General features: G+C 39.1%; 1 protein-coding gene across 3 annotated transcripts in view; it reads left to right on the top strand.

Moving 5' to 3' along the window:
* The window catches only part of RAMP1 (receptor activity modifying protein 1), an 86,948-nt gene that overhangs the window by 47,055 nt on the left and 25,800 nt on the right, over positions 1-14,093 (top strand). For 2 of the 3 annotated variants that reach the window (XM_058185557.1, XM_058185550.1), the window contains exon 2: positions 4,410-4,545. In XM_058185557.1, coding sequence (XP_058041540.1) covers positions 4,410-4,545 — 136 coding nt within the window. Of the gene's footprint in view, positions 1-4,409; positions 4,546-7,217; positions 12,348-14,093 lie in introns of those variants that run through there. The other variant, XM_058185542.1, reaches the window with a different exon arrangement.

Genomic DNA, 14,093 nt, shown 5'->3' with positions numbered 1-14,093 from the left:
CTCCAAAGGTAAACAATAATCCATCTTTTCATATCTTTGGTATCATTTACATACATCAAATAGTATTACTAATATTATTGTTAATCCTATATTATCTCCACAATATGTCAATTGTAATAATTAAAATCTTCACTTTACCTTGCTTATATCAAATAACATTATTAAAATTACACCTATAACTTATACAAAATATATCAGTTATAACAATTAAATTCTATTTAACCAAATAACAACATTACATCCATCTCTCAAATATAATATTTAATCCAAATTCCTAAATGTTACTATCTATCCTCCAAAATTAAACAATATTCCATCTTCCTATTCCTTTATACCTCAAATATATCAAATAGTACCCCTAAAATTACACATTTATATCCAAAATAAATCATTTACAAAAATTAACCACAATCATATATAATAGAATTAAACATTCTCCCTCCCCTTATCTTCTATCTTACACATTTTCCACCATCTATTCACCAATCAACTTAGCATCTATCAATAAAGGATTCCCAATCTTTAATACATTAGTGTAAAAATCTCGTGCTTTGAAAACTGTATTGATAAAATACTTTCTTCCTTTATAATTCACTGTTAAGCCAGCTGGAACCTCCCATCTAAAATATATTTGATGTTTCTTAAGTTCATCCACTAAAAAAGCAAATTCTTTTCTCTTTCTTAACATTTTAGGAGGAATTTCCTTCATCATTATTATATCTTGTCCTAATATTTGAAATTTATTTTTATAAAATGCTTGCAAAATTCCATACCTAATCTTCTTAGTTGTAAAATAAATAACCACATCTCTCGGTAAACGCTTCTGCCTTGCCAACCAAGAATTAACATGATAATTTTTTTCAATATTAACTTCAAAATCTTCTGGTTCCACTCCATCTATTTGAGCAAAGGCCTGAGTAAAAATCTCTTTCAAATTTTCCTGCCTACATTCTTTTAATCCCCTCACCCTTATAGCATATTCCATTAATTTATATTGTAATATAACCCTTTCTTCATCTGCCCTATCTACCTTAACCTGAATATCATCTATTTTATTTTCTAAATTCAAATTAATTTGAACTTCATCTATTTTCCTTTGCAAATCTAAATTAATTTGGTTAAGTTCTTCCAGTCTTTCCTCCATCTGAATAGTAGATAGCAATAATGGGGCAATTGATTCCTTTAATTTTTTCATCTCCCTTCTCTGCTCTTCCACCATATCTTTAAAATCCAGTATTTCTTTCTCCATTTCATTAAATTTTTGATCTGTTTCTGAAAGATGAGCCTCCATAAGCTCCTGTAAAAAATTCCTTAAACCTTCCTTGATATCTTCTTTTAATTTCCGTATCTGAACTGAAGAAATTTCCAGTATTTTAGAAGTGGTTAATTCTCTTTGCTTAAAAGCCATTTTTAAACTAGGTAATACCAAAAAAAAAAAAGGAAAAAAGAAAAATTCAGTAAACTTTTCTTCTTAAACATTGTAATAAAAAAAATAATAATAATAAAAAAAAATTCCATTAAAAAAAATATCTTGTTATATTCTTCTTAAAGGTTCCACGCCAGCAATTGTAATAAGCATTTCCTTAACTTTCACTTCCAATACACAAAGCGCCATTTACTTTCAATACACAAAATGCCATTTCCTTTCATCATCTCCAATCTTGACTACGAATACATTCTCTGTCAGGGAGTTACAATCTTCTTACAATCAAATGCCAACGCTCCTGTTTCAGCTCTGTCCACGTTAGCAATCCTTCACTAATCCATTTCAGTCACGGAGATGGGCGCTGTGTTTTGTTCCGCCATTTGGCAGAAGTGTTCCGGATTCCGGAGCTTTTTTCGGGCTATAGAAGGAGCGTTCCCATCAAGCCACCAGAAATCTTCCTGGGGCTTTCCTGGGGGCTCTACTTCAGCCTGAATGCTCACCTCTGCCTCTTTGCCCGAGGGAGAGATTTTCAAGCCGCTAGAAAGCAGATTAACGCTGTCTGAGCGGCTCTACAGATTCACAGAACTAGCAGTCTAAAATAGACCACCATTAACGAAGCAGAGCACTGGAAGTCCTTCTTCCAGCACTTCTTGGTGCTGCACACACCTCGGTCGCTCAGGGGGGCACGTAATTTTCTCTCTGCCCCAGGACACTGGCCCAGCCAATGCTCCGCATCATAATGGGCTCCAGGAGGAAGAGGTGATGCCATCTCCCCCATTGTGAAGCACACTAAATTTAAGTGTGCTGCACAAGGCACTGCAAGAGCAGCGAGCAGGCCATGGAGGCGGTGAGAGTAGTGGTGTTAGCTGCAGCCAGGCCGGGCTAGTGCTCTCAACTTGCTCTTGCCACATCTATGGCCAGTGAAAATGGAGCTCCATTTTCGGTGGCAGAGGGTTGCAGGAAGTCGTCACAGCTGAAAACAGCCTTAGACAACCGCGTGCAACCCTCTCAAGCTCTGTTTTCACTGGCACAGCCACCGTGGGCCAGTCATTTACTTCACTGTTTTGACAAGAATTCCTAAAACTTTTGGGGACTATTCAGAAGCTTAGCTCCTCACATCACCTAGAAATAAATGGGGTGTGTGAATGTGCAAGTTGGGTCCTGGAACAGGTGCTACATAAATTATTAACGAAACAATTGAGCAGATCTCCTCCCTTTTGTGGAAGTTGCATATAACAACTCAGTGCACACTGCACAGTCTCTCCTTTTAAAGTGGCCACCTGGCAGGGCTTTGTAGCTATTCCTGAACTGCCCCAGGCTATCCTGTTGACCACCTTTCTAAAGGAGTGAGTCACCCAACCATAAAATACGAAAAACTTTGAAAAACATAAAATAAGAAAAACTTTGGAGGAGGCAAGAGAAGCATACAAGAAACAAGCCAACAAAAAGCGCACAAAGCCAAAATACTTCAAAGTTGAGGATAAGGTCTATTTGTCTACTAAATATTTGCAGTCCAGATAACCCTCCAAGAAATTGGGGCTGAAATTCTTTGGCCCTTTTCCCATAAAAAGAATTATTAACCACTTGACTGTCGAACTCGAATTTTCAAAGACACTTAGATCAGAGATGGGATTCAGCTGGTTCTGTCTGGTTCAGGTGAACCAGTAGTGGCGACTGCGGGAGGCTCTGCCTACCCACCCGGATGTAATATGCGAGACTTTTATAAGATACCCTACTGTTGACTATATCACCCTGGCTTATGAGATATGTACAGCATATTAGCAGAGATAAGAAACTTTCAAATAATTTTTATTTTGTTTTTTTTAATGAAATTTAGAGGCTGCCCAACTGCAGAATACTAAAATTAGAAAATAAGAATTAAAAAAAAACACCTATGCATCGGGACCAATGTACATTCTATAAAAGAAAATTCTACCCCAAAACCTAGGAAAACAGCCAAGTTTTTAAAGACTTCCAGAAAATCAATGGGTTGAGAAAGAAACATATCTCTAGTAGCTAAAACTCAATCAGCATTTATTTCAATATAAACCAAAAGTAATCTAGATTTTAATCATGTGCATTACATGCAATCCTAACATTCTTTAGGAAGAATGAAGTTGTTAATACTGATAAGACATTATTGTTCTGTAGGGAGAGAAAACTTCTAAGGAATTAACATACACATCTGTAATTGACTATGTCAGATTGGGTATGTGTCAAGAGTGATTTGGTCTTTTGCTTAGTTACTTCTTCACTCTCAGCTTGACAACAATCGGGAGGGGGGTGGTTGGAATGTCTGGGATGCGAATGGAATGCCAAGATTCAATGTGCAGATAGTGAGACCCTGCTGCCACCCTCAAAGTCATGCTGCACAGGTGTTTGAATGATCCGGGCTGTTCTCATAACAAAAGAAGCAGATGTAATTGGACAATGCAATGAACTGAGGGGGATGGCCAAAGGGAAAACAAGTTTAACTATGTGGGCATTTGTACAGGAAACCCAGAGCTGCTTTCACTTCTTCTGTGCCAATGTAGTGCATTCAATAAAACTTTACTTTTGGGAAGCACAATGTCCCCCTAGTTTTCTTTTTATATTTGCTAGCTGGACAGCTGATAGCTGTTTCTAGCCTTTCCAAAAATGCCCTTTATGGGAATGTTCCTTGTACTAGATTTTTGAACAATTCTGAGATTTGTTTACTGATTTATTACATTCTTCAGCCTCAGACTAACTGCTATATTTCCATACAGTCAAATTTGGAAAAATTGTGATGAAGTTTTCAGCTGCCACATTATAACTTACATTTATTAAAACTGTTTGATGGCTGTAGAGGTCTACCTGTAATGTTTCATTTCTCTGAAATGATTATTTACTTAGGCAACAATGTTTAGACGACAGAAAGAGATCTATTTGATATTATTCTTCCACTGGTAATTTCTATACTGACATGAATCAAGCAATTTCATTCTAACTCTTTCTATTTTAGCCCATCATTTTATTATGGTCTCTGCATGCCATGAATCTTATGGAGAATTAATTGAGGACTTTTGTCTCAGCAAATTTAAATCTGACATGGAAACTCTCAGGAAGACACTATGGTGCGATTGGGATAAGACTTTGGAGTAAGTATAAAATAATCAAAAGTATTTTTTTACTTATTTCTTCAAGGAAGGCCAGATGTAGTCAAGATAAGTAACTGGGGCCAGATAGGGCAGAGAAGGATAGTCTTCACTCCACTGTGAAAAAACTTTGCTAGCTGCTGACCTACCGTTTTTTCCCTGTCTACAACTCCACTTTGTTTTCCACCAATTTGCTCCATTGAGAAAGTGATCCTTCCCCAGATGATCAGAATCCCAGGAAAGAATTATCACAAAGGTCTATAGGGGAGGGGGGTGGCTGGATGGGTGGGAGAGAAGGGAGAGGAGAAAAATGACCTAAGTCTTCCCTATTCCTCCATTGGGAGAGCTTCCATTCAAGCCAAAGCTTTCAATAGTTCATCAAACTTTCTCAGAACCAGCTGAAGGGGAGCTTCGTAGAAGAAGTAGGAGAAGGAGAAAGACTTATCGAAGTGTCCCCAAACTGAGGGGTACAAAATGGAAAATGAAAGCGAGTGTGTTGTTTGGGGGGGGACTTCTGGGAAGACTTTTGGCCAGGGAGAGAAGTAGTTACAACCTAAACTCGTATCCCTCACCCCCTCCGCTGAAGCATCAAGAAATGAGAATGTGAGGCGTAATTTCAAAGGTGTGAAGAAATGGGAGAAGCAGGAAATCTGTGGAATCATTCCCTCCGAAAGCCCTTCCAGGACTTTTAAGGCACACCGGAGGAGTGCAGACAGACCATTGACCTGCCTGCCTACTATTGGAGCCACTGATTGGCAGTGGACATTTGGGCAGGAATTTTGTTCTCCTCCTTCCCTCACGTCAGCCGCTCTATTTCCCATTTTTCCATTGCAGCACAGCACTGTGCTGTGGAGATTGCCCATTCACCATTGCCCAGATGCCCTTGCTTCCACCAAGCATTTCTTTGCTAACCTGATTTCCAGCTCTGTCATGTTACTCCATCGCGTTTCTCACTGGCATGTGCAGGGAAAGTTTGTGGGATAAAAAAAAAAGTTCAATCAATCAATTCCAACTTTGTGAGATTTTTTTATTGTGAAAAGTTGGAATTGATTGATTGAATTTTTTTTTTAGTTTTTCAAACTTTTGTTTCCCTGCACACGATGGCGAGAAATGTGACAGGGAAATGTGACAAGCTGGAAATCAGGTTAGCAAAGAAATGCTTGGTGGAAGCAAGGGCATCTGGGCAGAAGGCACTGAAATCGGCCCATCTCTCTCCACAAGCTGCCGAGGCCCGCCGGAGGGAAGGCCAGCATCTACAGCATTCCAGCTCTGGCTGGGAAGGAGCAGCCGGCATAGGCACTGTAGGCAGGACACTCATTTCAGCACCGTCCCCAACCAAAAGGTGCTCCTCCCCAAAAGAGCTGCTCCTGCACTTATGCGCAAGCCTCCTGCCCCTCCTGTAAAATAAGGTTTGATGTGATCAAGCCCGCTGCATCTTGACTGATTTCCATTGCTCCTCTCTTGGACTTTTGGGGAGGGTTTTTTTTTTCTCCCTGTCTGGAAGTTGAAAGAAAACCAGACATTTTTCAGAAAACATTTATCATAACCAGTTCACTGAACTCAACAAAAAATTAGGTATTGATCCAACTGGACTAACATTAATTTATGCTGGAGAAAGATATCGCCTTAACACGGTTTGGAAGGCAGGGGATTTTTATACCAATGTTTTAAAGGCTGGAAGTCCACCATCGCCAGATGCTAGGAGGAGAGGAGAAGCAAAGTTAGCAAAAAAGTATGAGAAGGAAGGAAAACAGATACAAGCGCAAGCGGAAGCTGCAATTACTGAAGAAGATTTGTCGCAATCACTGGCTATTTTCCAAATATCAGAAGTACGGAAAATATAGGGGATATTAAAGATCCAAAAGAGCAAAGACTGACCAGAGCAGCTACTAAACGTGAAGAACAAGAAAAAATGCAGCAATCTCAAACAAAAACTCAAGAAATTCTTAAAACAGAAGCTGTGGGAGGGGCCAGGCTGAAGAGGAGAATTTGGGAAGATCTTCAGCTGATGTTCCAAAAGCTTCACAGTGCCAAGAATGGCAAATAGATTTTTAACTTGGAATGTTAACGGCCTGAACTCACCACAAAAAAGGAAAAAAGATATTTCATTATTTGAGACAATTTAAAAATGATGTAATCTGCTTGCAGGAAACACATATTAGAGTGACAGACCAAAAGTATTTGATAAATTCAAGACTAGGTACATATTTGCTGCATCGGCTCCAGAGAAGAAGAATGGCGTAGTTATATACCTAAAGAAAGAACTAACAGCCAAATTAATTGAGGCAGATGCTGAAGGAAGATATATTGCTATTGAACTTTTAATAGAGGGAAAGAGAACACTTGTAATTGGAGTATATGCACCTAATTGGCAGCAAGAAAATTTTTATAAACTTTTACATACTAAAATAATACAGTGGAATTATAAATCGTTTGTATTAATGGGAGACTGGAGTGGAGCATTGGATACTAAGAAAGATAAAAAGTATTTCTCAAAATATTTCAAGTCGTGCAAAATTACCAAAAGCTTTTTTTGATATGATGGAAAATTTGGAGCTAAGAGATATTTGGCGAGAAAGGAATGTTGAAGAAAAAGATTTTATCTTTTTTTCTGATAGACATCAATCCTTTTCTAGGATTGATTTTATACTAATTTCTATTGACTTTCTTTCCAGGGTAAAGAAGACCAAATTATGTCCAAGAACTTTAACTGATCATAGTCCGGTGTGGGTGGAATTCAATCAGGAAAAGTCAGATAGGAGATCTTGGAGATTAAATGAGAATTTGTTTAGATATGAAGAAAATGTAAAGGAATGTAAAAGACAAATCAAAGAGTTTTTTTGTTGTGAATATGAATAAGGGTACTCCGATAGAAATAGTTTGGGATGCAAGTAAAGCATATATTAGGGGAATTTTAATATATATGAATAATAAACACAGAACTAGACAGCAGAAGAAGTGTAGGGAACTAGAAGAGGAAATAAAAAAGAAAGAGCGACTACTTATACTTAATCCAGAAGATAAAAAAGCTAGAGAAGCAATAAATATACTGTGAGGACAGTTTAATATGCTTATAGCTGACCAGGTTGCAATTAATTTACAATATGTTAAGCACAATACATTTTGTAATGCTAATAAGCCAGGCAGGTGATTAGCATATGTAATAAGGAAAAAACAGAAATCACATGTTATTGGTAAAATAGAATATAAAGGTAAAGAAGTATATCAACAGAATTTGATTAAAAAAGCCTTTTTAGAATTTTATACAAAATTATATGCTAGTGATTCAATTCAAGGTATAGATATAGATATTTACAGGAAGGAAATATTGATGAACTTAGGTTGGAACAAAGGGAAAAATTGAATCAATCTATAACATCAGAAGAAATTATTTTAGCTATTAAGCAGCTAAAAATAGGTAAAGCCCCAGAAACAGATGGATTAACTGCTGTTTATTGTAAAAATTTACAACTTGAAATGGTGGACCCTCTTAAGGAATTATTTAATAAAATTCAGTTCGGAGGAAATGTACCTCCATCCTGGAGAACTGCTTTTATCTCACTGATACCAAAGGAGGATCAAGATTGTACTATGCCAGAAAATTATAGGCCAATATCACTTTTGAATGTTGATTATAAGATCTTTGCTAAAATACTAGCCAATAGATTAATGTTGGTTATACAACAAAAGATTCATAATGATCAATTAGGATTTATAGAAGGGAGACAAATGAGAAATAATGTTAGATAAATTGTGAATTTACTAGATTATTTGGAGAGAAACAACCAGGTCCCTGCAGCTTTTTTTTTCTTGGATGCAGAGAAGGCTTTTGATCGATTGATCTGGGAATTTGTCAGCCTCCACTCCAATCCTCTCATATTTTTGTACAATTTATATTCAGTAGTTACAATGTAATGGGTTCTTTGTGTAATGTAAAATAGTTTAAGGATGTAAGATGTATTACTGTCCTATTCAGGGTAAGGGAAGAGGGCCCTTTAAGAGTGTCGTCTGACATAACAGAAAGGGAGGGGTGATTAACGGTTGAAATCAGCAAGAATGTTAGAGCGTGGGTTTTTCAACAGACACTGCATTCCTGAGATGATTAACAGCTAGAGACCGGCGGAAGAAGATTACCACGGGGGCCGAGAAAGAGCTGGCATTGGACCAGACCAGCCTGACCTCCTGAGGAGAGGAGGGACTAATGGGGGGATATGGAATGTTAGCCATATTTTGTCTCAGATCCAACTTTATACTGCTGCAGTCATGATGTATTTAGTAAAAGTACTTTTCTTTATTTGCAAATGAAGTCAAGGTGTATTCTTTCCTAAATATAATCAGAGGCAGCCTGACATTAAGTTGGATCTCACAGCAAGTCGACCAACCAGGATTTTAACCAAAATACCGAGGGGGCCAACAGAAAAACTTTCATGGGAAGCCAGCCAGCTGCTGAACTGGGGGAGGTGACCGGAAGTTTTTCTTCTGTCAGTTTTAACCCTGAACTGGAGGATTGCAGAGCCCGGTGGATGGAGCAATTACAGCTGGAAGAAAAAAGGTGGCAACCAGATCCTGAAGTGCTTCCTTCTCGAGTGACTAAAAGAAAAAAGGGGAGAGCTAGACTTTCAGATTGGAAAGAAGAGCAGGAAATCAGAGACAAGCTTCAGTTGGACGAGGCATTGCGTCTTTACCGTGAGGTGAAAGTAAGACAAGCAGCGCGTCAAAGGTATGAATCCCCTATTTGGTCCTCCAGGGGGGAGGGAGAAGAGGATGAAGAAATTACCAGGGGAGCAACTGGGGGAGTTTCCCAATGCGTAGAAATTTTGGAACAACCAGAACCAGAAATCCCCTTCCCAGAGGCAGATGAGTCGGATGGAGGGCGTACGCCACCTGCTGGCAAAGTGAGGCTGCACAGAGGAAGGAAAAAGCCAAAAATCCCCCCCATGTCTGGAAAATTCGATGGAAATGCCAAGGAGCTAGGACTGTTCCTGGCGCTAGTGAATAACCATATGATGGACTGGGGGGAAAATTATTGGTCACAGGCAGCACAAGTTAGAGCTGTGACCCAAAACCTAACTGGAAGAGCAGCTGCGTGGTTTGTGTCATTATATAGCGGCCATTCCCCCTCACTGCAAAACTACGAGCATTTTATGACTGCATTGAGGAGGAGGTTCGAGGACCCCCTGGCAGAGCAGAAGGCCAAAAGCCGGATGAAAACCATCAGGCAAGGGAGGAGACCAGTGGCTGACTACAGCCAGGAGTTCAGTGATCTGGTTCCCCTGATGAGAGGATGGTCGGAGGTGACCCTTGTGGACATTTACAAAGATGGCCTGAATGGAGATCTGTATGAATTGTGCCGGGCACAGGCCTCTCCAACCACGTTGTACGACTGGTACACTCTGGCAGCGGAGATGGAAATCGAGCTAGTGAAGGATCGTGGCCGAAGAGAGCGTGCTGGAAGGTCAAACCCTGCCCATTTTCATAGAGGCCCTCCAAAGGACGCCCTTATGTCGGAGAGTGGGAGGCAACGCTCGACTGCGTGCTACAGATGTGGAAAAGAAGGCCACCGAGCAGCTGACTGTCAGGTGAAGCTGGTGCCTAAGACGACCCCTAGTGGTGGAAAGGAACTGGTGAAACCAACTGCTAAGGCGTGAAAGCCGGCAAAAGTGGGAGAAGGCATCGCCAAGAAGGCCACTCCCATCAGGGAGGAGCATGGAACACCAACCGAATCCGATGACAGTGAAACCACGTCAGAATCCGATGAAGATCTTCTGGTGAGTTGGACACGGGGTCCTTTGAACATCCCGGTCAAACTGCATGTCCCTTCTTCGGGTAATAAGGGGGAAATGCTAGCGTTCCTAGACTCTGGGTGTACTAGGTGCATCATCAGTCCCGAGGTAGTAGAGAAAATGGAACTAAAACTGAGAACCCTACGTAGGCCCATCGCCTTTGCCTAGTTGGATGGCTCTGTGGCAGGGAGAGGGCCCGCCCATTTTGTAACAGAACCCATAGAAATGATGGGAGACCATCGTGAGGTCCTAAACTTCATAGTAGCCCCGGGGATGGACCAACCTCTGTTGCTAGGCTTGCCATGGCTGCGGAAGTGGAATATTAACTGGAAGATGGGAGTCTTACATTTTCGCTCTAAGAGGGGGGAAAAGAGACACCAAGGAGGAATCTACCGTGGCCGTGCCCCATGACGTGATGGGGGCAATGATGGAATGGATAGAAGGGGAGGAGAGGATACCTAAGGAATACTGGGACTTGCGAGAAGTCTTTAGCGAGAAAGCATCAGATGTTCTACCTCCCCATAGGCCTACTGACTGCGCAATAGACATACTTCCAGGAGTAAAGCTTCCAAAACTAAAAGCTTATCCCATGACCCAAAAAGAATTGGGGGAGCTACGTAATTTTATAGACAAAAACTTAGAGCGGGGGTTTATCCAACCGGCTAGGCCTCGTGTGGCCGCACCAGTAATGTTCCGAGAAAAGAAAGATGGCTCCTTTCATCTTATATTAGGTTTCTATTGACTATAGAAACCTAAACGCAATATGTGCCGAAAACGTATACCCCATGCCGCTCATGAAAGACATGTTAGCACATCTAGCAAAAGGAAAGTTTTTCACCAAATTAGACCTACGAGAGGCTTACTACAGAGTTTGTATAAAGGAGGGGGATGAATGGAAAACCACCTTCAACTGCCCCCTAGGATGCTTTCAGTTTCGAGTACTGCTGTTTGGACTGCAGGGGGCGCCCGCAGTTTTCATGCAACTAATAAATGAAATACTCCATCAACATTTGTTTAAAGGGGTTCTTGTTTACCTTGACGATATACTTATTTATACAGAAACAATGGAAGAACATATTAAACTAGTAAGAGCAGTTCTCAAAAAGTTATTATCCGCAGAACTTTATTGCAAGCTATCCAAATGTGATTTCCATTAAACAAAAATAGACTACTTAGGGTACCGCATATTGGCGGATGGATTGGAAATGGACCCAGAGAAAGTGAAAGCTGTCTTGGAATGGGCCCCCCCACGCACACGCAAACAGCTGCAAAGTTTCTTGGGATTTGTGAACTTTTATCGTCAATTCATCCCCTCCTTTGCTCAAATTGCTTTGCCAATCACCAACCTCTTAAAAACTAAAGGAGATACAAAGCCTAAACCATCATTACCTCTCGAATGGTCAATGGAATGTCAAGCAGCGTTTGAAAAGTTGAAACGACTGTTTGCTGCTGAACTTATTTTGAAACACCCTGACATGGATGTTCCTTTTGTTGTACAAGCAGATGCTAGTGACATAGCGGTCGGAGCCGTTTTGCTCCAGAACAATGCCGATGGAAAACTACAACCTTGTGCTTTCACTTCTCAAAAATTAACTGAAACTGAAAGAAAGGGGGCTATTTGGGAGAAAGAAGCATTTGCAGTTCATTGGGCTCTTCGCATTGGAGACAATTCTTAGAAGGTTCCAACCATCCTTTTGTGGATTGATCACAAAAATCTGGAAGCGCTAAAAACTCCTAGAAAACTTTCGCCTATACAAGCCCGCTGGGCTCAATATTTTAACCGTTTTAATTTCACTTTACATTACATTCCCGGAGGAAGGAACTTTTTGGCAGATGCTCTTTCACGTCTGCCCGAATACAATGGTACATGCTCCGTGGTACACGCAGCCTGACAGAATTTTTATTTAGAGTAATAGAAAAGATGCAGTTTGGGGAATATTTTATACAATCAATTAGGGCAGTATATCAGAGACAAATAGCTCAAATAATAGTTAATGGTAGTTTAATGGAAGTTTTCAGAATTGAAAAAGGAACAAGGCAAGGATGCCCTTTGTCGCCATTATTGTTTATTTTGATGTTAGAACCTCTATTGAATAAGATACGTGGGTCAATTAACATAAAGGGAATTAAAATTAGACATCAAGATTATAGATTAAGGGCATTTGCAGATGACCTGTTTGTTATTTTATCCCAACCAATACAATCGGTTGTACACTTGATGGATATAATTAGTCAATATAGAAAGGTATCTGGATTTAAAGTAAATCAACAAAAGACAAAAATAATAACTAAAAATATGACTATACAGCAAAAAGTAGAATTAGAGAAAATAACGGGATTTCAAATAGTAAAAAAGGTCAAATATTTGGGTGTGTATATTGCAGCTACTTTTTTTTTTAAATTGAAAAAGTTTTTTTTTTAATTTCCTCCCCCCTCCCCTCTCCCTTCACAAACCCCCCCTCCCCCCCCCGACTTCCCGGAACAAACACAAGGTATAGTTAAAAATAAAACAAAAATATGTTAAAAATTTCTCCCTCCCAACTCAATTATACTCCTACAATTCTCATCAGTTCCTAACTTCCCCCAAAGCAATCAGAAATAATACATCCTAATCATTCAAAGGCAATCTGATAACTCTTAGTCTGATATCTACTTTGAATATAGTCAATCCATTTTTTCCATTCCTTTAAGTATCTTTCTTGCGTATTGTCTTTCAAAAAGGCTGAGAATTTAGTTTATAAGAGTATTTTTTCTAAACACGCAAAAGAGCAATTCTTAACACATGATTTTTAAAAGCCTTATCCACTTTTTTGACATAAATATGCATGCCATCCATATAGCAAGTCATAATCTTCTATATTCAGAATTCTTTCCTCCGTTAAATTAAACCAATCACTTATTGCAGAGAGAGCCGCTGCTTCATAGTATAATTTAAAATTGGGCATTTTTAAACCTCCCCTTTCCCGAGAATCTTGAATTATTTTCATTTTAACCCTCGCTTTTTTACCTTCCCATATAAATTTATTAATTCCAGTCTACCATTCCTCCAGATTTTTATCTTTCTTAATTATTGGTATCATCTGAAAGAGGAATAAAAATCTAGGTAAAACATTCATTTTGATGGCAGCTATTCTCCCCAACAACGATAATTGCAATTTTTTCCAAACAATCAACTCCTTCTGAACTTTTTGCTATAAAACCTCATAATTATTCTTATACAATTTCACATTTGATAATGTAATATAAACCCCAAATATTTAACCTTTTTTACAATTTCAAATCCTGTTATTTCCTCTAATTTTTCTTTCTGTTGTCTGGCCCTATTTTTTATTATCACTTTTGTTTTATTCTGATTTACCTTAAACCCTGAGACCTTCCCATATCGATCAATTATTTCCAACAGAGATACCCTTGAATTTATAGGGTTTATTAAAGTAATCACCAAGTCATCTGCAAAAGCTCTCAGTTTATATTCATGTTGTCTAACTTTAATTCCCTCTATCTCCTTTATGTCTCGTATTTTATCCAATAATGGCTCTAGAGTCAAAATAAACAATAATGGTGATAAAGGACATCCCTGTCTTGTTCCTTTCGCAATCTTAAAAGATTCTGTTAAAATACCATTAATTATTAACTGGGCTGTTTGCTCTCCATAATTATTCTTACAAAACCATCTCCAAATTGCAACTTTTCTATTAATTTAAATCCCAATGCAATCGATCAAAAGCTTTCTCTGCATCGAGAAAAATAAATGCTGCTGGAATAATT

Source organism: Ahaetulla prasina, chromosome 1 (genome assembly GCF_028640845.1).
Source record: "Ahaetulla prasina isolate Xishuangbanna chromosome 1, ASM2864084v1, whole genome shotgun sequence".
Classification (NCBI taxonomy): Eukaryota; Metazoa; Chordata; class Lepidosauria; order Squamata; family Colubridae; genus Ahaetulla; species Ahaetulla prasina.
Note: the sequence above shows the minus strand (reverse complement) of the source record. Positions and strands in the feature narration are given on the sequence as shown.